A 27,488-nucleotide genomic window follows, 5' to 3' on the forward strand; every position below is an offset into this window, starting at 1 on the left:
GGAGATGCTGGGGCGGGACGTCCGCGCCTGCAGAGGGAGCTGGGACGGGCGGCCGCCTACAGGTCCCATGATGCTCTGCTCCCCTGTGCGCCGGGCAGCCGCGAACCTTCCGCGCACGGCATGCTGGGACGTGTATTTTATATGAGAACAGCGCAACCCTCCAATAGCGGCTTCCCCTCGCGGGGGCGGGATTGAAAGGCGGAGCGCTGATTGCCTGTCGGAACCGCCAATCCTGGCCCGCTCCGTTGCCCTGACAACCGCGCAGCGCCGGGGACGCGGTGGGGGCCGGTACCGCGCAGGTAGGGGCGGCCGGGGGCGGAGGGGACGCGGGGAAACGGCCCCGCTGCGCCGGTGGAAACGGGTGAATAATTACAGACTTGAGAGCGTGGGCAGCAGCGGCCGGGGGATGCCCGTTTGGCTGCGGAGCGGAACCCGCGGCCTGCCCCGTGCGGCCAAGGCCGCCCCTCTCACCGCGTACCCGGCCCGCCGGCCTGCGTGAGGGGAAGGACCCGGCGGGCCCCCGGGGGTGGCTGTGCCAAAGGCTGGAGGGTGCTGGTGACCAGACCCGGGTGGCTGCAAACTCTCCCCTCAAGGCGGAGCGAAGCCCCCTCAGCCCCCCCCGGCTGTGCTTCCACAGCTGCCCCGAAGCCCTCTCCTCCCCTGACCCCCCCTCCCAGGGCAGGACTTTGTTCCAGCAACCCACCTCTCACTTTTAAAAGATGAGATGATGATTTTTTTCTTACCTTTGCTTTAAAAAAAAAAAAAAAGTAGTAATAAAGTCTTATCTAGTGTCAATCTTTACAATATAACATTTCTTGGTTCAGAAGTCATAACAAGGCAACATATGCTACTGTTTGCTTCTCAACAGGATCATGTTATGGCAACTTAAATATCATTAACTATGGAAGTACCAACCAAATTGTTCATAAATTTTAATAGTGTGGACCAGCTGTACTAGCTCACACCAGCAGTTGTCTCTAGGCCAGTAGGGGCTTGGACAAGATTATAATAAAGCCATACTTGCACTCTTCGCACCTTTTTTTTCCTTGGATTTACAGCTTTATTTCTATAACCTTATAATAAGGTTATCTATATATCTATAATCTTATATATCTATAATCTTATCTATAATAAGATATTATAATTATTTTTCGTAGCCCTCAATTTTCTTCTGTCAGTTTGCCCTGTTACGTTTTGAAATTGTGCACTTCTGGCAGCCATCCTGTCCACAGGCAGTATGCTCCATAATTCAACTACCTCTTGTGTAATGAAATACTTTCATACTTCTTTTGTTTGTCTCCAGTCTGTCCCTTGCTAAGCTCATGTGATTCCAGCTAGATCTTGTATTATGAAAGACCATGAATAATCATTCCCTGGTCACTTTCTCCATGCCTCTCATGATTTTAATGATTTCTATCATACCCTCTTCATTCCAGGCTAAAAAGAATCATAGCTTATTCCTAGTAGAAAACATGTTCCATATCTTCAACTATCCATGTTATACCGTTTCCAATTCTATTCTATTTCTTTTTGAGTGGAGAAACAGAACACAGTATTATCCAATATTTTAATGACATTTCCAGTTTTGTTCTCTATGTTTTTTTTACTAATTCTTACACTAATTTTACACATATGGTATTTATCATCCCAGAACAAATAACCGCCTGTACTGGTTTCTATCAAATAACAAAATCTACAACTAGTTCAAGTAAGAAGTTTTCATTAAATTAGGCTATGTGTGAAAGCAGGTACATTCAAATAGAACTATTCATATGCTGAAATTATTTTGCATTTGCCAAAACTTCAGCTTTACTTCCTACAACTTATACAATGAAGTTGTGTCCAAATATGCACAAGCATTATCAAGAATATAAACTTCAGGTGTTTGTTTTAATTGCTCTTTGTGTAGAGCAAAGTAGAATAAATTTAATTAAAGGGAACAATGTATATGATATTCTGGAGACATCAGGTCATTCTCCAGATGGTATTTTTAACAAGTTCCTAAATGTTTACAGACAGAAATGGGATTTTTACCTTCATAGTGACACGTTTTTGATAATTTCCTTGTAGTGCTTTTGTTAAATGGAAGTGCACTCAATTCTTCTGTCATTCCAAATTGTAGTAAATTATAGTGCTAAATTAGTAATGCACACAGACTTGACCTTAAATCATTCAATTAGGCAACTAATGAATCATTCTGTGCCCTCAATTCAGACAGCATCTTTTGTAGTACTGATAGGTAATTAACTTTCCCCTTTTGCAGTACCTAGCAACTTCATGGATTTGCTTTATAACTGTAAATGTTTCAGAACATCAAATGATTAGGAGAACACTCTGATCTTATTTTTTCTCTTGAGCCTAATGTTCAAAATATTACAGTCATCTATAAATAAACTAGGCTACAAAATTTCAAAGTTGTCAAATATTTACTTGAGCTTGACCAATTAAATAATGTAAAACGGTGTTCCACTGAAAAATTGCTGAAAAATTAGACTTAACATATTTAATGAAGTTTTAATAGAATACATTATCTACTTCTAAAGAATAAAATATATGGCAATGTTCATGACAATTGATTTTCAAGCGCTATTCTTTTTTGTAGGTTTTGCACTCAAATTTTTAAAATTATGTTAATTTAAATGCTGTTTCCAACCTCTCTTCTCAATCATAGAATCATGAATTTATATTTATATATTTCTGGACACGTATGCATATTGGAGTTCTTTCTAAATAAGCAATATAGAAATATCCCAAAGAGGGCAGGAACTAACCACAGATTAAAGAAATTATCTTCTTTTTTTGTCATATTTTCAGGTAGTCCTCTAATTTTTTCATGGTTTTCTTGATAGAATTTGGTACTTTGTGTAAAAACTTAGGGAGTGGGAAAAAAACCCCAAACCCCTGAAGAGCTAACTTCTGAAAATGCTAGCTTTTAATCTTACACATTAAGAACCATTAGGATGTTTGTTCCTTGATTTCTTTTTTGGAAGAGGAGGGGTGCAAAAAGTTTGCTCTTTGGTACCTATTTCAAAATTCTCAGTGAGTGTTGGTTTCTGTCAGGGAGCACCTGTGGGTTAGTAGCGTGGAAAAACAACTTTGCATAGATACTTTTAAGTGGCTATGGGCTTGATTATGCTTCCAGAAAAGTTTTTAGAAGCTTTGCCTTCGCTTTCTTTGGAGGCCTTACATGTTTCCTAACCACTGACAATCACACGCGCTCAGGATGACAAATGGGCAGAGGCGATATAGTGTTAGGGATATTGTAAAAGGAGATAATTACTTTGTACTTTTCTATCTGTTTTCCAGTTGGTGAGGTTCTGTGCATCACAGCTGGAACCACGAACAGCCCTATTGATTGCTGTATTCATTTGCAACCCTTAAACAGGGATACTTTTTGTATTACCATATCCACGTATGTACACTCGGTCACCGACACTGCCTTCACCAGTGCTGCCCTTACCTGTGTAGTGCTGTGTGTACCTCTACACCTCATTCTTTCAGTAACTGCATTACTGGGAGACAATTTTCAAAAGTTTTAACAGTTTTTATAGGTATAGTACACTTGAAATAAGTCAGTTGAAGGAAAAGGGATGTTTTTACTTGCACTAAACAGAGGCATGTGACTTATCTCAGCCCTCTCAGTGTTTCCTCTATTCATGTGACTTAGGGTTTAGGTTACTCAGAAAATAGAACTCAAAATTTCCAAATTGGCTTGCTTTGTGTATAATTAGGAAATGGTGAAGTTAGGCAATGTGACTGTAATATAATATGAGATACATATTGTCCTTCAACTAATTTCTAAAACAGTTGGCCTCTCCTCCTATCTTGGAGGGATGTCTCTTTTATTCAGAGGCATCGAGGTTGCTTTCAGATTAGATTAGTCACAGAATCCATTTATAAAATGGATCACAACTTTTTTTACATAAAATACACAAGGTGATAGATAAGAAATTGCTTTGTGCTTTTATTTTTAAATAAGGGAAAATTAGCCTCTTTTAGCTACCTGAATTGACATGCACTCTAAGATAGGTACCCCTAAGCATTTCAGAACTATAAACTAAGCATACTGTTCAGTGTAGAGGTTCCTTTGAAAGATCATAACTGGGAAAATATATTGGATGTTAGACATAAATATATTGTCAATGTTTGTAGTCCTGTATTTGACAAAAAGACTGTGAGAGTAAGGGTAGAAAAGCTTCCTAACTTTCTCCTTATGCTCATTATACATGACTTGTGTTTTTTTTTCAATCTTCCAAAAACATTGTCCCTTGCAAGGCAAAGGTTTCAGAATTCTAAAACACTACTCTGTTTTGCATTGGTATTATCACAACTTTTTGGAAGCAGCAGATTAAATCGCCACAGTTCTTCAGATGGATTAATGAAGCGTATTTGCCACAATGATCAAATAACAGTGAAAAGTACTATCATCCCATAGATGCAGTTTATCACCAAGATCTGCAAGATCCAGTATGATAGAGAAAAGCGCCAGAGGATTTACAGAGTATATATTTTCTATTTTGGTTGGAGTGAAACAGAAAAATGTGTAACTGAAATAAGAATGTCAGACTATGCTCCCATTCAAGTTAACAGCAAAAATTACCTTGAATTCATGGAAGTTAACATAGATCCAAAACCCATGCTATACCACCAGGCTATAAGCCATGACCTATATCTTGCCATCAGCAGCCATCTCCAAAGTAAAATTCAGATTGGAAGCTAAAATTATACTGGTTGCTTCTGGAGTATTTGAGAACTGTGTTATAAAACAGAAAACCACTTTTTCTCAGTCTGGGAGTGAAAGACCATCCCAAAGCCAAGACACCTACTGAAAATGCAAATGCACAGGCTATGGAGTGTTTGTTTAATGCTGATGTTTAGGCTTTCATTTGAAAAGTCTTAAGAAAGAATATTTCTTTTATAAACTCACCTTTTCACCTTAAGCATCTTGACAGTAAATAGGCTGTTCACATGTGCAGGCAGACAGGCTGCAGCTCCTGTAAGAGTCATCAGAAAGAGTTATGTCATGGCACAGTTCTTGAAGGTGCCATCTCTTTCTGTCCTATAAGTGCACTTGCTTTCCTCTTAATAGTGTTAAAATTGTAATAGCACCTAAATACTGTCAGTGCTTTGTATACCTTTAAAAAATGGTCCCTTTCCCAGTCAGTTTACAGTCTTGAAAAAAAAGTGAGAACATGGAAAAGGGAGAACACAAACAAACCAGGCGTCCCATTGTCCTTATCCCAGTTGAATGCCACGAGCTGTTCAATAATAACATCAAACAATTTTCAACACGTTGCCTAACAGAATGATTTAGTTATTGTGTCGGCTGCCACGTGTGTCCCTTCCACATGATGGTGCTGTCCAGTCTGTACAGCGGGTGGCTGCATCCCATCTCCTCCTTCCCAACACAACAGAGCCTCTTCTACCCTGCTGTTCTCAGCCTTATTCTGGATATTGGGAAGAAGGAGAGTAAAGGACACACGAGTAGCCTTCTATACAGTATCACCTCCAGCTGTGTGGGTGCTATATGTAATTACGCACACAACTTCTTTCCGAGTTTGCCTTCCACAGAGCTACACTGAAAAATGAACTGGAAATAGAAAAGCACAGAAAGGCTTTGTGCAGCTGAGTAATGATTTGCAATTAAGGACATTGGGACAAATATTTACAGAGTGAATTTTTACCTGTGCTCTTCCCAGTGTAGCTCAGGTTCTTAGCTTTCTCTAAGGGAAACCCCTATCCTTACTTAACCTTTTGCTGTTTTGGGTAATCAGTTTCCATACTTAATCATCCTAAACAGAAGTATTTTGATCTATTACATAGATCAAACTACAGTTTATGATTTAAAATTATGGAATACAATTTTGGCTGCGTATGAAAATATTACTGTAATGATAAACTACATAAAGTCATGGAACAAATTTTCACTTCTAAATGGTGCATTCCATTGTCTGTTTACAATTTATTGATGACATGTATCTTTCTCTAGAGAAATCTGAAAAAAATGTCAGAAAATCTCATATCCGGAAAGACCTCCGGAAAGAAAAGTCCAAAAACTTCAGCAAAGAAACAGAAAGGTGAAAAGAAAGCTAAGAAATCCTCAAAAGGAAAACAAACACCGCTTGGTACGTAAGGTACAGCAGCAATGAAACAAGCAGTAATCTGATCTCACATGACAGCTACCTTAATTATTTTGGGCCTATGCATTTAAGTAAACATGAGATAAATTAGAATATGCTATTTTATAGAAATAACTGAGAAATCTACAATTACTGCTTATGGGTTTGTAACCAGCATATGGAACCCCAGTGCTGTAATAAAGAATACTGCTTAATAGTCACACTGGCTATTGAGTCCAGTTTCTTTGTTTCATAACAAAGCTACATGGCAATACTTACGCTTTGTCTTGGTAGCTTAGATTTAATAGCTTGTGGTGTCATAATAACTACTGAATGGGAAATTGGGAAGCTTAATATATACTAAGTGAGGAGATTCACAAAAGCTAACAGCCAGGGAGAGAGCATCAGGCAGAGAGAAGTGTCCCCAGAAGCAGGAGCTCAGGATCACACTGTAAAGACACAGTAATATAGCTTGAAAGTATACCAGTCTCACAATTTAATTTCACAGTGCATTTTATTGTAGGTTTTTTTTTCCTGAGATGTGTTTTGATACTATCTCACTTGTCTCATTTATAACATGTATAGTTAATGAAGTGTAATGCTAATGAGCCTTTGCTATATACAAATATTTTTTTTCCAGTGATTCATGCACATTCCCAGAAAAGGTGGGAATGTACTCTTGCTTGGGTTTGTTTTGTTTCATGGATTTTTTTCTGCCATGACAGCCACCTTCCTGAAGTTGCTTTCACCTTTTAATCACCGTTTCCCTCCCAGGTGATTAATAGCTGTTGTGCTGCAGAGAATGTTCTGCACATCGGTGCTAATCTCTTCCTGTCCTGCCTTGCTGTGCGGTTTGCAGGCCCTCTTTCTCAGGAGCTGAAGAAAGCCCAGCTCCTGCAGCACCCTGCAACCCACAGCAAGAGGGGACCACTGTCTGCTCCTGCCTGCACCCCTCCAGTGCTGCTCCTGCCTGGTGTTAGCCAGCCTTGCCCATTTATCTGCTCTTCACATGACACGATTTACATGGTAATTGCAGGTGCTATCAGGTAGCAGGCTGTGCAGTTTTCAACCATGGATACTGCAGCGTGCACCACAAGATGACACATTTCTTATGGTTTCTCTCTTATGCAGACCACCTGCTCAAAATAAAAATGAGTTTTAAATCTCCATAGTTTCAAAATTATCTACATATCCTTAAGACACAGACCTATTTTATAAGTCTTTACTCATTCCTTGTATTAAATTTGAACTGAATAGAAATTATTTTTTGTTTCCCCTTAACAATTTAGTTTATAAATATATAGAGAGATATTTTAAATATTGCCATGACAAGGAAAGGACTGTGTATTTATAGTTACTTTGTTAGGAAGAAAAATGACTAGTAACATCATGTCATTATATTCCAGATATAAAAGATGAAGTTGATCTTTCTATGGCTAGTATAGGTAAGTGCTATGATGACTGGGCTTTAAAGCAGTGGTTTTTTAATACTTTAAGCATTTTGAAGCTTCAATGTTACTAATTCCAGGGAATGAAAAGGAAAGATTTTTTATGAATGAGAAAAATTATAAACTACTAAGAAACGCAGCTATTAGAGTAGTGATTACAGTACCACTGAGTAGCAGGCAGTGCAGCAAGGAATGCTGAAACAGGTGTGGGCTTGTAGAAGATGTTTTTATCTTGGGTTGAGAGGAGCTGGGATCAGGGGAAATAAATAGCCCCACAAGGCAATTATAGGGTGCAAAATGTTTGCATTTAGTAATAGTTAAGCAATTGAAAGAAAACTTTAGCCTGTGTCAAATCATTATTAGATCTGGTGAGAAGATTATTTTAGCATATCACTTGTGGGTTTTCATCATAGATATCAGTAGGCTTTGATTAACATCTTTTGCATTGTAGGGGAAAAATCTGCCATTTAAAAGTCACAAGATATCAAGCATTTCTTTTGGCTTATGTGTAAGAAAAGTGCAGTTTTAGGTGTGGCCACAGTTAGGAGTTAAAATACGGAATTATTTGAATTGAAATATATTCTTTTTTCTTAATGACAAAATAATTTTTAAATATTTTTTCACATTTCTGGTTGAATTTTTCTTCTGACCTGATTTGTGCAATTCTTCCTCAGATATAACTTAAATTGATAGCAATGTAAAATTTATCTATGGTTTACATGAACACCACAAATGGTTATCTTCTTAATTGGCTTTTAACAGTAAAGCTTGTATTGCTAAAAGCTACAACAATGTGGCAAACTGGGAATATATAAACTACATAATTTTAAAAGAAATCATGAATCACGTCTTCTTACATAATTCTATAAGCACACGAGTGGAAGTGAAAATTGCCCTCTGATTAGCATCACCAAAATGGCCAAGCTGCAATTAATGAAAATGGATAATAAGTGATCCCTCAGATGACGAAAGTGTTACTTTAAAAGAAATGTATTTTCAGTGTTAAGGTATACTTACTTTTGTCAGTAAGGGAGAATTTTACCTCCACCTAGTGGCAAATAAAGTTAGAGCTGTAATACCTAAACTATTGCTAGAAACCTGGTGCTAAAAGCAGGAAAATAATGCTACTATAAGCAGACACTGTGCAGGATTTAAACTGTATGTATGTTATCTCCCTACCATACGACCTGCAAGTGTTGTTTATTTCTTTAAGAGCTTCTTGATCCTCTGTGAAGTTCTCATAGCACTAAGAACTGTTGAGTACTACAAATGAGTAAATTTACTATTAGAAAAACAATGTGAAGCCTCTCATTAGATGTTACATACTTCTTACTGGAAAAGCAGTCAATAAAAATGTTCATAATAGTAAGAATTCCAATATCACCCCCTTATGTTCTACTGTAGAATCTATATTCTATAGTATAGAATCTATTATAATATAGTATTCTATAATATAGAATTTTAGTCCTTTAGACTAAAAGACGTACATATTTTAATTCTGATCATTACTTTGTTTTTTACTTGGACTTACAGCAATAAAGCATTGAAGAAAATATGCTCAGACTGTCTGTCCTACTCTGGTCCCAATAGTGACGTCTATTGTATTTTTGCTTCACTTTAATGCATGCTTGTATTGTTTCATTTGACAGTGAAACCTACATCTCTTTGAAAGGATTTTTTTAGCATTAACATTTGTGGACAAGGCTGCATGCACGACTCAGCATTTTAAAAAATAACATTATACAAGCTTCTTGAACAAACATCAGTTACTTCTGGTTAGAATTTTTGATGTATCAAAAAATATCTAATTGTTCAGGTTTAATTTATTTGAGATATGGGAAGAATCTTCTGAAAAAACGTCATGTAAGAATCAGCAAATTAGATTTATAAGTTTTCTGTAGGTTCTAGCTCTCCAAGTTGCACTAACCACATAACGAACTCTGAGGACTGCAATATGTACAAATTTTTTGTTCCTTTGCTCTCCTGTCCATTCTCTCCTGTGAGCCAACTGTGCATGGCAGAGGATGGAAATTGCATTCTGTTTTGGTGCACAGCTCTAGGTTTCTATCCTATGAAATTTAATTTGCAAAAGGAGGCCTTTTTTTTTTTTTCGCTCCAATATATCAAAATGTAAAGTATATCTGTAGTGTTGCAGTTTTTACTAGGGTTTGAGTCTACTTCCTAATGAGATCCTAATGAGGCCTCATGCTCTTTGCTGGGGTAACCTAGAAGTCCTGTAGGTCAACTTTTGTGGTTCCTTAAAAGGTTTAAATGTTTCAAATCACCCTGGAATAAACCCTTTTTCTAAGCCTGGTCTCATAGTCAAATTAATAAGCAAAAGAAGAACTGAGGTCTTGGCCTCATTAGCTACAGAGAGCAGATGTCAAAAACACAAGCACAGAGACTCTGGTAGATAACCAAGTCCTGGCTTGGTCTGCTGTTACCACCGGTGAGGTTGGACCAGATGGCTTTCAGAGGTCTTTCCCAATCAACATCTCTATGATTTTGTACTTTTTTGAAGCATTCACACAGAAATCCCAGAAATCTCTGAGATACCAAAAAGGAAAGTCATGCAAGAGTACAATTTGTGAAGAAAGTGAACCGATGGACTGTGCATGCTACAAAATAACTAGTGAATGCCAAGTAAATCATACTTGCTTTAGTGCAGGGTATGCCAGAAGCATCATACATATCATTAATTTTAGTGATGACTGTAGCAAAGCAGGTGCAGTGTAGTAGCAGCACTGAAAGATTTTAAGGGATAAATGTCAGATTCATCAAACATTATGTATTATATGATAGGCTAATGCAGAGATTTAGCTTCCCGGATGATGGAGATTAAGAAGGATTTATTGTTTTGTCAGTCCTTGTTGGCTTAGAGATGGCTTTTCAAAACATGCTGAGCCAGCTGGTCAATATCATCATTTTAGATGTATCAACTTCAATTTAAAGCATGCACAAGTAGAAAAATACCACCGGTTCTGGGAATTAACATAAAATATTAAATAACTCAACCTGAGCAAATAGAACAAAACAAAGATGACAAAAAGTATCACTATTATCAAAAAAGCCAGACCATTTCATTACATAAATATTCCATGTATACATGTCCTACATCTTTTCCACTTTCTAGTTTATCAAAAAGATGAGCATTCAAAGTGAACGCCTACTCGCCTCTCAGACAAAAGTGTAGTGGCCCTCAAGAAGAAAGCTCTTGCTGTGGCAGCTGAGACATACAGCACAAGCCTGCTGGCATGGCAGCATTGCAAAGGAAGAGTCTCTTAGGCAGCAGGATTCAATTAGCTGGGCCTACAGCGATGTTAATCACTTATATCTGTTATGTAAGACAGAAGGCAGAACATGTAATTTGGGAAGAACCAATGCCACCTACATAAAGCTGTCACACACCTAGCAAGAAACACCATATATTCAGATTGACTGTTTGCAAAGCACAGTCAGCGGTCACCTAATGCACCCAGCCTCACTAAGAACAGCAAAGGTAATAGCACTTGTACTGAATTAATACGAGTGAATTTAACAGAGGTCTGGTGTGTAGAAAACAACAGCTATATATTCTCCAGCAAACCTGAAAATAAAGTCTTGTATCTGACGAATCTTAGTGACCTTGTTTTAGTTTCACTGATGAGTTGAGAAATAGACTCAACTGCAATCTGAACGTCCAAAATCAGAAAAGCATCCTTATTTGGGATGGTATTGAAGGCTTGTTTAGATTAAACATTTGCTTAGCATGGCATTGCTCTCCAGGGAAGGACTAGAATATATTTATTTAAGGGCTCTCTTAAATCAGAGCCGTGCCATTGTGTCTTTAATGTATTAAAAACAGTCCATTAATGCCTCTTCACTAAAGCTCTTAATCACCCCTGTTGATCAAGAGGGGAAAAAAAGCTCATACTAGGAATAACATATTCATTAAGTAAGAAATGTTAGGTAGAGTCTTTGCCAAGATTAACAAGTGTCGTATAATTTGTATTCCATGCCTTACAAAATAAAAAAATATAAGCGGAGAGATTCAAAAGCATTCTGATAGGACACCATAAAGACCCAGAGTTATTAAGGTATACGTGTGTGTTTAAACAACACTCTGAATTTGTTTATCATGCAGTTTTGCTTTCTTTCATAGGCCACCCAGAAATCTTTCCTTTAGTCTTCACTACAAAAACACAAGAAATTTTTAATTGCCGAGTTCTTGAAGATGTTACAGAAGAAAATTGTTTCAAGCTTATTAAAAAAGAGGACATAATTCAGGACCTGAAAACAAGAGCTGCAGTTTCTGATTTCCACCCTGTTAAAAAAGTTGTCCTCGTACGTAGCTTATTCTGTTTTCACTTTAAGTCTTCATGCTCTCAGAGTATATATTCTTTTAATGAAAAGGTCTGTCCTTGTTTGACTGAGTAAATTCACCAATGCTATAATATCCAAAGGCTATAGGTCATGGATCACTGTCAACTCAAAGTTTGTCATGGCTTACCATACAGTTTTGTTTTTTTTTACTAACTTTAGATTGAAAATATGCTAAAAGTAACATAATTATTGCTACCTTTGATTCTATGAACAGGCAAAGTTTCACATATTTTGGCTTCCCCAAATTCATGGCCTACTTATTGAGAATCATTAAAACAGTTTCTTTTCTGTTTAATTCTCAGTATGAAAAGATTAGTTTAATCCCAGACTTTTTTTTTTTGTTACAAAATAAAATCCAGCTTTTCAATTAGCACAGGAAATTCTCTGTTAAGGCCACACGATTAACCAGAGACATTTAATTTACACTAGGCTTATGTCCATTTTAGATGTTATTTGCTTACAGCTTTCCACTAACTGTTTTAATTAAAATAGGAATATCCAGGGGAAGAACTTTTGGTAGTTTTTGATGCAAATTTCCAGTATGGACAGAACTTTTACCTTGTTGCTTCTGAGGAAGCCAAGGAAAACCTCCTAAAGGTAAGAAAATCCGAGATTACCATGGCATTCTTCTATCTATGAGTATTTCAGAATCTTGTCTCAAAAGTATACTTCAGGAATGGTTTTGTATTTGTAAGCATCTGATGTGCTTAGCATGCCAGAATGTTTCTCTAAAGGTTAATTTGATAATAGAAAAATATGTTTATCACTGTAAAAATATCTCTTATACTGAGAGAAACTGAGTCAAATTTTTGTATTTTACTTCAGAGGGCCAGTATAATCCCCATTGCTGCATTTTTAATCATAAGCATAAGCATTAATTTCTTCTGCCAAGACCCAGGTTTCTAAGACAGACATAAAAATAAAAGATTATATTATACTGGGCATCTTCAAAGAAATTTTATACCTACTTTTCACAGTAGGTATGTATATATTCTTCAAAACATACTTTGAAATCTTGTGTTCTAAATAAGTCTAGATATATTTAAGATTTCCCCTTGTGCATTGCATCATAGGAGAAGGTTTATGGGCAGATTGTATAATTTTTTCAACATGAGTTTGTCACCCAGCATCAGGAGAAGTAACAATTAACAGAAAAGCAAATTGCAGTTCCAGGCAGGAGGGCCTAATGTAGAAAATCACTATAAATTCTTTTTATATAGCAGTGATTTGCTTTTAAGACAGCAGTCTCTCTTTAGTAGTTTAATACTTAATATGCAATGTTTATCATTAAATTCTAATGCATAAATGAATGAATGGGACCTAACCCAGTCGTACTGAGGGGGACCATATAGCCAGGCTTACTGCATTGAGAAAAAAGTAAAGAAATGTGTCAATGAAGACTGAAAGCTGGGTTTCTAGTTCATACTTACATTTCAGTAGCAAATTTTTGAATAAGCACAATCCTACTGTTTGATGTCACAGCCTCCAGAAACTACTGAAGAAAAAGAAGAAGAAAATGGAGAGGCAACCCTGGAAGTCCATCCTTATAAGCCTCCTGTCCACAAACCTTGGGTTTCTCTTGGCAGTGAAAAGGAAGTTGAAGAAGAATCTGTTAAAGACACTGTTGCAAAGGTCAGAATCAACAGATGTTACTCAATCAAATAAATATCACAAGCCCAAATTAATTTTAAGTTCCCTGAAAAAAAAACACCTCAGAAAATTGAGTGTTTCGATTCTAGTTTTTCTTGGGATCTTTCAAGAAAACAAAAAAAAGGAGAGAGACCTAGCTTAACTCTTAACAAAAACTGGTACAGAGTTTTTTTATTATTTTTTTTTTACAACTTTGTTCTCTTTAAATTCTGCAAATAAGGCATGTGAAACTGTATTTGACATATCTGCCTCTTCATTGTAATTCTAAGGACATAGTTCTTTGTCCATGGAGCCCAATGAACTCTACCTCAGAATAAATGTTACCTTCTACTGGTTATTACAAACTGACTTTACAGAAAGACCTATTTGATTAACTACACCTACAGATTATACTGAGAAAATTATCTGTCCAAAAAGTAGATCCACTCACAGATGTGACCTAACTTGTGACATCTGCAAGCATGTCCTTCAGTTACTGTCCTTACATAACTTTTACTCAATACGTAAATCCCTGTTCAGGGAATACTGGCTAGGTTTTGATAGTTCTCCACAGCTGGACACCTTGCTTGTACTTAAAAAGAATTGTTCTAAAACTAATTCACAGTAACTGGATTCAACATACTTTTACAGCCTAAGTATTCTGTATTCCACCTGCTGGCAAGGTCCACTTAGACGTATTCTCAGCTTACATTCCTTCGCAGTTCCGTGGGATGTGCTGGGAAAAGGTACCTGGCTAGGAATCCAAGACAAAGCAATACCTCTCCACTGCCCAAAATCAAGTGCCTACCTCTTAATGTGGGTAGAAGTCAAGCCACATCCCTTCTTTCTTCCTAGTTATCACAATAAGGAAATTCTTCACTCAAATTTTTGTGGATCCTCCTTGGAGTACTTTTGTCTCCCTAGGCACTGCAAGGAGAGCTGAAATACCTCCCCCCAAAGCTGAGAACTGCATTAAGGGGGAAGGAATGAAAAGTTAGGTCTTAGAAGTCCAGTGCAGTAGTACATAAGAACTCCTACAAATCAGTCCTTCAATTAAGGGTGTGGTTTTGATATTGCATGAATTGGAAAATGCAATTCTCTTATCCTACTAGCAATAATTCAAAACATTACCTAAAGGCAACTTCTTGTTTTAGAAATACAAATCTGTCTCCTATTACACAGGTTATTTATATGAGCATTTCAGGATTTCAAAATGCAGAGATACAAGTAAACTCAGCATAGAAATCACCAACAGAACTAATTCTACAGTTACATGAACACTGCCATTTTACAGAATGAACTTCCCAGAAACTTCCTCCTCTGCTAACTACAGAAATATCTCTTTTTCAGATTAAGTATAGGATTTCTCGAGTACGCAGGAAGTTTGGTGCACCAATTACATTTACTGATAAGAATGCTTCACATGTAAAAGACGGTTATATTGAATGCACGTCCTATCAAGACAAAGCTTTCAGTATTAAAATGCTTGAAAAAAATGTAGGTATACAAATGGTTCCGAAAGTAAGAGAAGCTAGTACTCAGACAATATGGTAAGTGTGAGAAAATATTTATCAGATTATTTATTAAACTAGGTGCTATTTATTAAACTCAACGAAAGTTACATAAATTAACTCAACTCTTCTGGAGTCACTCAGTTGCAAACCAATTAAGAGAATAGAACTGGACACTCTGTTTGCATTTTTCTTCTTTCAACTCTTTTCCAAATAGTTTTTCGAAAAACTGATTATACTTAGCTTGTGATTTTACACATTACATGGATTTTTTTTTCTTTGAAATTGTTTCTGTACTTACTCACATTCAAATGTATTCCAATGGGTTAGGACCTATCCAAAAAATGCAGCCACGCAGTATTTTCCTAGACAGCTGTCAAATGAAGAAAGAGAAGAGAATCTGTCATCTGAAAAGCTGAAAGAATTTTTTACATCAGTACATTTAAGGTAAAATTACTGCAGCAATACGCTTTAAAGGCTACCTGAAATAATATAGAATACAAGCAAGAACTCTTGTCTGAGTGGAGCATTGGTCTGGCCAAATACTTTTTTTTTGTTTCTATATAGTTTATTGCCTTTCTTTTTTCTCTTGCTTATTATTTTAACACTAACAAATATTAATGTAACATTTGTTTCTATGAAAATTAACATGAAGCCTATGCCATATAAATATGCATGTTGGTTTAAATAAATATTAGAAGCGTTAAAGTTGATGGTGATACATCTTTTTGAACAAGCTGCAAAGCTGATCTTTCAAACACTGCTCACTGAAGCAGAGGCTTACGCAGAAGAGCAAAGGTGCCCTCCTACAGCCCTTAGTCATGGGACAGGTCACGCTCACTGACAGTTTTTGCACAAGAATTGGACAACTTCACTGTACTTGATCCACACGAACTAGAGTTAAATTCTTGGTACAATTAGTTATTTATATCTCAATGGAAGAGGGTTTTCTTACAGTGATGCATCACTGAGGAATTAATACTTTATTTTTTTTAGTACTGTGGTCATAATTTTGAGTAAAACAAAAGCTGCCTCTGTACAGAAATATTTGTGATTCTGCTACTGAGTAGTCACACCTGGATTATTGAAAGTGTTAACCGTTCTTTTCACTAAACAGAATGGAAATCGCATTGCAGCAAAATGAAATTATGAACGCTTTTTTTGATGACTGGAAGGCACTAGCAGAAGATGAAAGCAGTTCTGGTGGCAAGCCAGATATTTATCTTAAAGCATACCAATCATTCACAGATCTGCACTATCTCAAGGACAGAACTATTAGCTGCGTTTGCTGGCATCCAACCATTTATGGTAATGCGGTTAAAATACTGATTTGAGATTCGAATGACATGTATTATACGACAGCTATAAAATATGCATCTTTCATAAAATTATCAGCCTTTACATTTAAAAAAAAACAAAACTGATTTAGAATGTCTGAATTGCTGATATGAGATGAAGTGAAAAATGAACTCTGTAGAGTTCAGACAGGCCACGCAAAGTTCCTCACACTAACATATCAGCGGAGATCATTGGAAAGGGAAATTTCTCCCTTACGAGGCTCATTTAAGTGGGGCTCCAACTGTGCCAGGTCCTTCTGGTGGCTCTGCCTACCACTGCTGTTCTACCCATGGCTGGTTCTTGTACCATGCCTAGTACTTGGGAGGAACGTTAGAGCCACAACAGGACATGGCTCTGCTGAGTGCCAGAGAGCACCACAAGGCATAGTAAATGTCTCCTCCTACTCCCTGCGATGGATTATTTCTCTACAAAGGCACAATTAAGTTCTACATAAATGTCTTAGCTGCACAGCATACTAATAGCCAACACTGCAGCCTGTGTGGGAAATCAATTCAGCTACAAAAAATTTGATTTTGTGATGGGTGGCCAGGACTATATGCCTGTCGCATCATTTCAGGTGCAGTATTACACCATTAAGGAGTAGTAGCAAAGAGTTGAATTTTATCCTGATCCTTAGGTTCTACCATTCACTGTTAAATAACTTAAGTAATAAAAATAATTTCCTCAAAGTTGTAAAAAGAAAAATACAAATACATGGTTGGGTTTTTTAGTTTTGGGAGGTTTTTTTGCTTTTTTGCACTGTATTCAGAAGGGAAAAATATGTCATTTCAAATACATAGCAGCATGTTGAAGCTTGAATTGTTTCTTCTAAGAAAATTAATTTTCTCTCTCAATCAGGGATTATAGCGGTGTCAGCAAGACAGCGGCTTTTTTATGAAGAGCAAGTTAACCTTTCTGACAAATCATCGCTGCAGCAATCAGTAATACTTTTTCTGAGTTTTTTCGATCCTATCCACCCTCAGGTATTTAATCAGGACTTTTAAATATGCTAAGTGCTTAAATACCAAGAGAGCAAACAATCAGTGTGACTGTATTTCTCAACTATTTTGTTTTCCTTCTTTCTAGTTAATGTTGCAGTGTCCTGAAGACATTTACTGCTTTCAGTTCAGTCCAAGTGATCCAAATATCATTGTTGGTGGCTGCATCAATGGACAGGTGTTAATTTTTCTGTTGAAGAATAAAATTGGCTATTTCTGTATTTTCTTACAGTATAAAAATAAGGGTGAAGAGATGTACCATAATAACAGTGTCCCAAGACAGACATAGTCTCAGAAATTCTCTGATTGTGTACTGAAGTTATGCCTGGTTATTCCACAGTTAAGCCATTACTGTATGATGATGCTTTGCAGTACTGATAAATAAGTCAAGCTGTAAAGACTCTTTTTTGTTGTTGAGACAGGTGTAGTCTTTCAACTGATTGCATTAGACTGAACAGGAAATGCTTTAAAGGCTTCATAAATTCTAGTGCAGAGAGTGAAATTCTTAGAGTCATAGAGTTGTCCAGGCCGGAAGGGACCTCCAAAGGTCATCTAGTCCAACCTTCCCACAGTCAGCAGGGACACCCCCAACTAGACCAGGTTGCCCAGGGCCTCGAAAAAATTATTCTTTTTTCCTGAAACCCTCCATTAATTCTATTTGAAAAAAAGGTGTATTAATATAAAGGATGAAATAATTTGTAATATACACAATTTTTATTGTAGATTGTACTGTGGGATATTTCTCAACATGAAGAAAAGCTGCAAAATGCAAAAACTGATGCTGATGGAGTGAAGATGTCGGCTACTGATACGGTAAATGCTTCCATTCCAAATGTATTGCAGTATAACTGTATAGAACACAAGTTACTGGGTGAAAAAAGGGTGAAGGGATCCCGACTCAAAACAGAGGAGTAGATAATCTTTACAATGAGAGACTAGAAAGGATAAGAAGCCTAATGAGGTCATGAAATAAACCCATTATCACAATATAATGTCTACCGGATTAGTCCAGCTTAATAGCTTTACTGCATTTTGTGCAGAGTTGGACTTCAGTAAGACTGTTCTTTAATGGGCACCAGCATATACTCAACTCTTGCCTACCGAAGCCTATCAAATACATATAGCATTTGTTGCTGAACATAACACTGAAAATGATTATGGAAGATTATAGACAGAAAAAGGTATCATGGAAGATGAGAAGCAGATTTCAGAAGGAGCCGATAAAGGGGATAAGCCAAAGAGAAACCTAAGAGCAGAGGAGGAACTAATAACATAAGGGGATGTGTGTGCACCTGTGGAGGCATGTTGGAATTCTTGTAAGAGCTCCATATCTAATGGTCTGTTTTGATGTTTTCCTTTTTTTTTTTTTTTTTTTTTTCCCAAATGGAGGGTTTTATATAGGTCAGCAAAACAGACATTTTCAGGGAGGTTTCTGTCCTACTCAGAGGATCAGGCTGGTGTAATGTCCTACGTTTCGAGCAGCTTCATCAATTTAACGATCACACACACATAAAACATTCTGCTTTTTTATTTGAAAATACTACTTTAACTATTTGTTTACTATGTGGTTTGTATTGCTCTTTTTATTGTTTTTTTTTTTTTTTTTTTTTTTTTCCCCAAATGGAAGGTATTAGATGCCTAGAAGGTTCTATAAACTGATCTAAAATATGTGAAGAAGCATTAACAGTATGTAAAGTAACCTCTTTTCTTTGACAGGTCTACTACTGCATTTTGAAAATAGACTAAGATATCTTTTTTTAAAACCTTTCTAGCCATCACTTACCGAAGTCCAAGAGTGTAGCACAGAGCCACCTCTAGTGAGATTCTGCACAGTCTCTTCCATACAGTATAGTCATAAAAAACCAGTCACAGATATACATTGGCTGCCAGATTATTCTGAGGTGAGTTTAAAAATTAATTTTTCTTCTTTTTATTGTTTTTCTAATCTACTACCTCAGAAATCAGTGCAAACTCAGGATAAAATATTAAAGATCAAATTATTTGTAATAGCCTTCATAATTTCTCACTGCATTTTCTAAATATTAAATAATCTGGTATGTTGTGTTCTCAGCCTGATATGAACCTGGTCATACTGGAAAGAATTTCTGTCACCTTACTGAAAATTATAATTCAAAATTATAATAAGCCTTCCATATCTAAAATACGTTGAATTGAATTGAGTAGTCCAGCCTGCCACCAAGAATTCAGAGAAATAATTTCAATTACCTAAATATCTAGGTATCCAAGAATAGTGTGACTGTAGTTACCTTATTTCTTCTAGGTGCTGCCTGTATATTCAAAACTTATATTTTCTGTGACAGTTTTAAAGCTCTGTAATATGATGTAGGATCTATGTAGTTAAAGGGTTCAACACTATTACAGGAGTATTGGGTTCTCATTTACTATTAAAGTACTGCAAATTGTTGCCCAAATTAATTTGAAATGCAAATGCAAAATGAAATGCAAAATTAAAAAGCGGGTCAAGAGGAAGAAAACTGAGATGCCTAGAAGGTTTATACAAATTAATATATCAATAATTTTTGAAAACAAATTTTTTAAGACTTCATAGATACTGCAGGCCTTGGCAACTTACCAGAGAAGCGAGGAAAAGGGTCCACATATGTCATAAAAAGGAAACTGATACAATTGTTCATTACTAAGTTATGCTACAGTAGTACTCATGGATACGAATTAATACCAGATGTAAACATGGAGAAAGCGATTGGATGGCAGAATGTTGTTGTGGTTTTTGTTGTTTGGGTGGGTTTGTTTGGGCTTTTTTTTTGCCAAGGTTTAGGCTCAGAAAGCTGTTCTCCTGTTCCTCTGGGATAACAGATACAGGAAACTAGTGCTTGATAAATAACACTGGCAAAGGAATCGCTTAGTCAATATTTAGCAAGATGTACTAAGGCATGCTTTTTGTTATGTAAACATGGAATATATGTCAGCCTTTGCACAGCATTGCATTTTTTATGGCACAGTTCCTAAAATCACCATTATTACATATCAGTGGAAAAGTATTCAAAGTTATATCCAGAACCTAATCCAGTTTTGCACAGTTGTGAGACTACCATTTTGACTCCAGGTAAGCAACTCATGAATGAAAATAAGAGTAGGATCTAGACTAAAAAAATGAGGTATAGCTGAAACTTTGGTTGACAAGTACAGTTTTAGCCCAAAATATATATGTTTTGCATATACTGGAAATAATGTCTGATCAGGGCATAGCCTGTAATCACTTGTTCCCCCTCACCCCCCGACCCCTTTCCTTTATTTTTCTGAATAAATTAAAATAAGGTTTGTATAAAACAATGACTACTTGGTAAATAAGTACTATAAAGTATTCAGAACCTCATATACACAAACTAAACTATTAATAATTAACACTTGAAGGTACCACTACCATCCCACAGCGTGGTCTAGCTGAGTGATAGTTTAAGAGAGATGACCCTTGGTGTAAACTTGGTGAAGATGTATCACTCCCACTACACTTAACTATTTGAGATAGATTTCTCAATGATTTGCTCTTTGGTTAAGCTGGATAAAAAAAGTCACAACTATGGCAACCTAAGGAGGGCCTGACTTGCAGTGGTACCAGCAAGCATTTAGCCTGCTGATTTCATTTGGAATGTTAGGTGTCTAGCAGGCAAAGCTGGTATCAGTTCATTTGAAGAACATGTATCAAATGTCTTGACTTTATAACTACAGGTTAGTAACTCCTGATTCTCAAACCTTACCCAAGCAGAAACATTGACTTAATTTCTAGAAGCCCATTTTATGTGTTGAAGTACTTCAAAAAGTGTAATTGTTGTCTGTCATCATCTTCTCCCCCTGTAATAATTATTACTGTTATTTTTAGGCCAACCAAACAGGCACTACTTTTGAAAACAAAGCTGGAGTTCGCGTGCAGCTTGTAACCTGCTCCCCTGATTGGTAGGTACAATACTTATTCTACAAGATGCCTTCCAGTTTCCCTTGGAAAGCTTTATGGAGCATACTCTATGATTTAACTAGCACATTTCTGGATTCCTATCAGCCTATCCTGAACAGCTGAAATTGTGTATGCAGAAGACAAGCACATCGAGTTCTTGGCCAGTTAAGTCCTTTACACTAACAGCATTAAGGGTTCATTAACTGAAAAACCTCACATGTATACATTTATATTCTTTGTATATCTTAAGAGGCATCTTGGTCACACAAGCATTGGCCTGAAGAGCCATACCACCACTCTTACATTGATTATGTGACTCTTGCACAAAAAGCTATTAATGATTTTGAGGCCAAAGAGATACTGTGAACTATATTCAAACTTGGAGACTTAGCTGGAAAAATTATTCTATATGAATCTCTTCTTTTGTGGACTAAATAGTCATGTAAGTTTTCAGTAAATATCCTGTGTGAAGACTAGCAAGGGGGCAGAATGCAAAAAGTGGAAATAAATGTTTAGCTTTCACGGTGGCAAAAGGCTTAAGGCTTTAAGGCTGCATGGCTGGGCCCAGTCATATATTTTCTAGTCACATGAAAAGGAGAGTCAGAGGCAGCAAAATTTGGAAATTATACAAAGTTATTTTTCCTAATCAAAACCAGAGAAGACTTCAAAGAAGAATGATTGCAAATACAATTGTTACTAAGCTTGCATTGTAATACAAGTAATGAACATGGAAGAAAGAATTTAAAGTACTCACGCACCAGGGCTCCAAATTAAAAACATTACCAAAAGTAAGAGCAGGGGAATCTCTGTAATGTCACCCATGATGCACACAGGCCCCGAGCAACTCCTGTTAGAAAAGGGAATGAGATGTCAGCAGTGAGGAAAATTATTGTTGTCTATATCAAATCTATGAGTGAATGTCCAGAGTACAGCAACAGGAACAATCAGAAGGCTGAAAATTCCATTGAGGTAACAGATCCAAGATTCAAGGCAGTAGGACCATTTCCTGTAAATATCAGCAAGTAAATCAGTACACGCAAGAATTGGGAATGAGGTTCTATACAGATTACCAGATCACCTGCTACAGAATTCTGTCCAGTTCTCTGATCCTCCAGGAATTTTACCCAGGTAGAATCAGTAACTTCACCCACTAACTTTCCATCAGCAAACTGTATGAATGTTATCTGGCTGCTTTGGTATAGTTAACAACTGACTAAATGGTGAATAAAGGAATACATGCCATCATTTACAAAAGAAACAAGTATCTAGTATTTGTCTGCTTTTCAGAGTCTCTATGCAAAGTTTGAAGATGAAATGCTAAAAAAAAAAAAAAGGACTTTAAAATGCATGGACAACTGCATCTGACTTTGAAGCAAAAACAGGGAATAATATTATATAATCATTTTGCAGCTCAGTACTATTTTGGGATATTCCAGCCACCAAGCTTCCATCTGAGAAAGTAAGAGAAGAGGAAATGTTTGATATGCCCCTTCATGTTCCAGATACCCTTAATCAGCAAGATCTCTGCTGGAAACCTCTCATAAAGGTACTGTAAACTACTATAGAACAGAAGGATCAAGTAGATATGGCCAGAACTCCATCGGAATGTATTCCTTTACTTCTCAGCCCTTTAATTTTTCCAGCAAATTATGACTTGCTTGTGACTTTCCTTGTGATTATAAAATGAAAGATTTCAGTGTTCCTCTGAAACTTCAATAAAATGCATTTTGAAAAGCTAATTCACAAGAAACAGCATGACTGCCTCTTAAAAACTGCAGTAGGTGCAAAAGTAGTTGTATTAATAGTGTAAGTTCCTGTCAGCCTTTTCAATCGCTCTGCTGTCTATCTCAATGAGTCAAAGTGTTGAAACTTGGTCATGATCAACAGACCCATAACTACTGGCAACACAACAGTCAGTCTGATGGTCATAGCAGTTTGTGAAAAAAGTAAGGCTGAAAATAACATTATGTAAAAGAAAAAAAAAATAATTTGCACCTGCTGATCTGTGCTGCCCAGAATAGCCGCAGCTGGTACAGTTGTTAAATGCAAGAATTTTTTGGGTTTTTTGCTACAAACATGGCAAAATCCTTACAGGGAAAGGATAACAAGAGAAACCACAGGTTTGCATTTTCTCTATGCTTGTACGTGAGGCAGCAAATGCTGTTCATGGAGTATTACAAAGACACTGCAAATTGAAAAGACCTCTTCCATTACAGCCAAAAGTCATTTAGTATTGTACCTCGAAGATCTGAACAAAATGAGTTTGCAAATGCATTTTTTCTGAACAGATAAACCTGCGTGAAAGCCATACCAACACAGAGTACAGTCCCGTCAGAATTAGTTTAAGGGAACTGCATTATCATTACAAAACCTCAGGTAATATTTTTAATACACCTTATTGAGGAAAATGTTTTTAATAAGCTTATATTTCAGTATATACATAATAAAACCTAAGCAACAAAATGTATAGCTAAATGCCTCCAGGGAAAAAGCTTTCTTAAATGTACTGGCAAAGTGCAACATAGATGTATTGATTACAAAGATACGTACTTGAATACAAAAAGAGCAGTTCCGTATCCACAGTAAATCTTCCAGGTTTCATTCCATAGCCCCTGCAAGTCCCCCACCCAGTCTCTTCATCCCTGAAACGGTATGTCCTCTTCAGTCCCTACAGAATACTACTTTTAGAAAAATAGTCCTGGAGTACCAGTATATATTGTAGGTATGTCTGTAATGCTTTGTATAGAGGTATCACTCTTCACTACAGAACGTGAAGTTAGCAGTTCACATTCCGAAGAGATCAGTTCTCACTTTGGTCCTTTGTGGTTGGGACACGCTTACTGATCCCTCTGTAAAGTTGGCAAGCTGGCATACAGGCAAGCCCAAGAGCTGGACTACCTGAGAGGGTGACTGCAAACTGTGCACCTTTCTGGCAGCTGAGCTGCTGTGGTGTAGCATGGGAAGCCCTGACTTCAGAGAAGCTGCAGTAACAAGATTTCACCAGGAAGCAGTTAACCTGCAAAACTGCTGCTTTACTTGGTGTTTTTGTCATGTCTCTCCTTGAAATTCCCCTTATCCATCAACTACCTTTATAAGACAAAGGATTTGCTTAGTTGGAGAAATTCCAGTGTTTAATAAATAGATGTATCCGTACTGTTTCCCAGAGAAGATGCAATCTCTGAACACACCAGAAGTCCCTGACAAAGAGAGTCCATATACAGAGATGAGTACTCCTTCCAGCAAAAATCTGAAAGCACCACAGTACATCTCTGCTAGCTTTTTTGTTGGAACTGAAGTAAGTGAAAATAATAGATTACTAATTAAAATGTTAATCCAAGATATACAAAAGATTGAACAACAGAGTTTTCACAAATGTATGGATTTGCTTCTTTTCTTCAAGTGTTAATTAAAAAGATCTTTCTGGACGTGCCACATTTTACTCCCATTTTAATGCATTTACCTACCTGCTTAAAATAATAATGAAACCCCAATATTTGGTTGACTATGAACCCTTATTCACAGGCAGAATTAGAAAACATTTCCAAAATGTGTTGAACTTAACAATCTGCCATCAGGAATCAGACAATATTTCCTTATTCCAAAACCTGTAAGATCAGTAATATTTTTTTAATGTTTCCCCAAATGTCAGGTGAAAACATTTATACTACAGTTTGCCCCACAACTTATTTCTACTTTAGGAAGTCCCAGCTATTCATAGCTCTCTACCTACTACCTACCCAACGTATCTAAAATTCCAAAATCTTTCCCAGTTTTAAGTTCATATAGAAATGAAAATTTGCCTTCTAGCTACCTTTTTGCTTCTGGTCACCTTTTCCCCAAACACTGGAGCAAAGCAGGAACTATAAAAACCAAGCACCTAATTCTGCAGGAAGGACTGCCACTGCGTACATACAGCACGGGAAATAAAGCTGTTTGGGCAATACATCACTGAAAAATTGTGATCAAAAATTTTAGCTTTTTTTCAGTCATTGGCTGCAAATTTAGCTTTTAATTTACTCAGAACATATTTAATGATGGTTATAACTAAGTCAAGTCACAGTTTAAAAACAAGTCACTTTAATATAAGCCACCAACCTCTAACGTTAGAATTTACTTTACTTTTCTGGCATCACAGGATGGAGAAATTGTTTATTCTGACTGGAAAATGGAAATCAAAACTGACTTGGCAAAAACAGTTAGTAAGTTCAAGTTTCTCAATACCTGTTTAAAACGTAATAGATCGCTAACTTTAAAATATGTGCACCTATACTCTGTCATTTTCAGGTTCTTGCTCATCTGCTGTAATAGTCTACCTCACTGATGGCAGCAGGATTTAGCAGTACACCCTCTAAAGTACAACCAGTTTGGCTGTCATGACAGAATAGCAAAAACACTCTCCAGTATCACAGCAGCATCTATGTACCTATTGGCACAAATCATGGAAGTAACTAGATTTGCAGCAATTCTAACTCCTATACCTTGTGATCAAAAAAAATGAGGCTAGCATCTTTGAAGCCTGTGCTGGATCCTGCACTCTTGTTTCCCTCCTCTCCCCCATTAACTCCCGTTGTGAAGATAATCACTAAACACCAGTTACAAGCAACTGCTTTTTTTCATTCCATTAGGTCAGAAATACGCCATCCACACTGAAAGTGTCAACACTCTCCAGAGATCTCCATTTTTTAAAGACATTGTTCTAAGCATTGGAGGCCGGAATTTTGCCATTTGGAAAGAAGGGGTTACAGTAAGTTACTTTAACAGAGCTGTAACATAACTGATAGATATACAAGACAGAACTATAATAACCTCAGAGACCATATTTTCTGAAATGCTTGTAAGTCACAAAGCTTCATCGTTCAGAAATAAATTTAGTATAAGAAGAGCTTTTCCTTTTTCTTCAGATCAGAAAACTATTGTAGAAATAGCTTTGTAAACTTGCCTTTTACAGAAAAATGAAGTGACCTTCTTTAATTCCAATCTTGTAAAAACTGTAGCTTCTCAACATATTATACCTTCTGCTCCTGAGGAAACTGAAGAATAAAGACAATGTGTGCTTAACAGGTCTGAAGAACTCGTATTTAGGACACAGTCTTTTTTTTCATGATATGAAGACACAGAAACATGGGGGTTTTTTAATAGTTCTCATGTAGGAACCCAAGTTAGTTGCACCTGGCAAAATCTCAATACCACAGATTTTAACAGCAGATAGACAGATTACCTTCATAGACTGGAAGTGAAATATCAGGTTTTTTACTTCCCCACAATTCTCTTTATCTGCAGAAAATGATACCAATTTTGCCATTGATATAATTTTTATAATAGGATCATTTAAAGTGTGAATGTCCTCAAATGACAGGAGATTTGAATTAATGAATGAATATTACTGTTTGATTGCTGGGTCTATCTTTTATTTAAAAAAATTAAGACAGGACCAATCCTTCAGTTGAGCTGCTCTGCAGGAAGATATACTGCGGGACAATGGTCCTTAACAAGACCAGGAGTTTTCTTCATTGGCAGAGATGATGGAAATATAGATATTTGGGACTTACTGAAGAAAACTTATGAGCCATCTCATTTCCAGAACATCTCCGAATCAATGATCACTTTCATCAGCCCCTGTATTGCCTCACGTATGTTTATGGTGATTACACCTTACTGTGCCCCCCTGTTCACAATATGGCCCATGACTCTATGGCACACTAATCTTGTTACAGATGATTTTTATATAATAAATACATATTTCCACTAATTTAATAATGCACTGTATATACAAAAGCACATACATCAGTTCTAAGTGTACTACCATGGCAAAAAGCAACTGAAAACATTTAATTAAAAAAAAAAAAAAAAAGAAAAAGAGTTTGAAGAACTATAAACTTTAAAGGGAATTTCATTTGTCAAGAAAATAAGAGAGCAATAAGGCTGCTTTTTTGCTGCAGCAAACAGTAAGCCAAAAAGACCACAGCAAAAATGAACCCTCTGTAGCTCATGTTTGGGTGGAGGTACGTGTTACTGTTGGAACTTAGATTGTTTATATGATTTTTGTCAAATATCTTTCAGCAGAGCAGCATTTTTTAGCTGTTTCTGATGATCTTGGAGTACTGCACATTTTGGAAATCAGTCAGGCACTAAGTGACGCTTCGAGGAATGAG

General features: G+C 36.8%; 1 protein-coding gene across 1 annotated transcript; it reads left to right on the plus strand.

Moving 5' to 3' along the window:
* Window positions 1-6,077: 6,077 nt before the first annotated feature.
* On the plus strand, window positions 6,078-27,085 carry WDR63 (WD repeat domain 63). Its single transcript, XM_014938953.1, has 18 exons — window positions 6,078-6,125; window positions 7,526-7,564; window positions 11,709-11,890; window positions 13,412-13,561; window positions 14,909-15,108; window positions 15,400-15,516; window positions 16,187-16,377; window positions 17,266-17,390; window positions 17,494-17,583; window positions 18,129-18,218; window positions 19,178-19,306; window positions 21,265-21,338; window positions 22,747-22,882; window positions 23,625-23,712; window positions 24,501-24,631; window positions 25,472-25,535; window positions 25,962-26,080; window positions 26,762-27,085. Exons 2-18 carry the CDS (start codon window positions 7,552-7,554, stop codon window positions 27,083-27,085), a joined length of 2,223 nt encoding a protein of 740 aa, XP_014794439.1. The 5' UTR covers window positions 6,078-6,125; window positions 7,526-7,551.
* Window positions 27,086-27,488: the final 403 nt, after the last annotated feature.

The sequence above is a fragment of the Calidris pugnax genome, unplaced genomic scaffold (assembly GCF_001431845.1).
Source record: "Calidris pugnax isolate Ruff unplaced genomic scaffold, ASM143184v1 scaffold18, whole genome shotgun sequence".
In the NCBI taxonomy this organism is placed as follows: domain Eukaryota; kingdom Metazoa; phylum Chordata; class Aves; order Charadriiformes; family Scolopacidae; genus Calidris; species Calidris pugnax.

Excerpts from the sequence above, each read along its gene's own strand:
- WDR63 (XM_014938953.1), top strand. Across the intron at positions 22,883-23,624 it reads GCTGGAAACCTCTCATAAAG|ATAAACCTGCGTGAAAGCCA; the intron begins GTACTGTAAACT and ends TTTTCTGAACAG. Across the intron at positions 25,536-25,961 it reads TGACTTGGCAAAAACAGTTA|GTCAGAAATACGCCATCCAC; the intron begins GTAAGTTCAAGT and ends TCATTCCATTAG.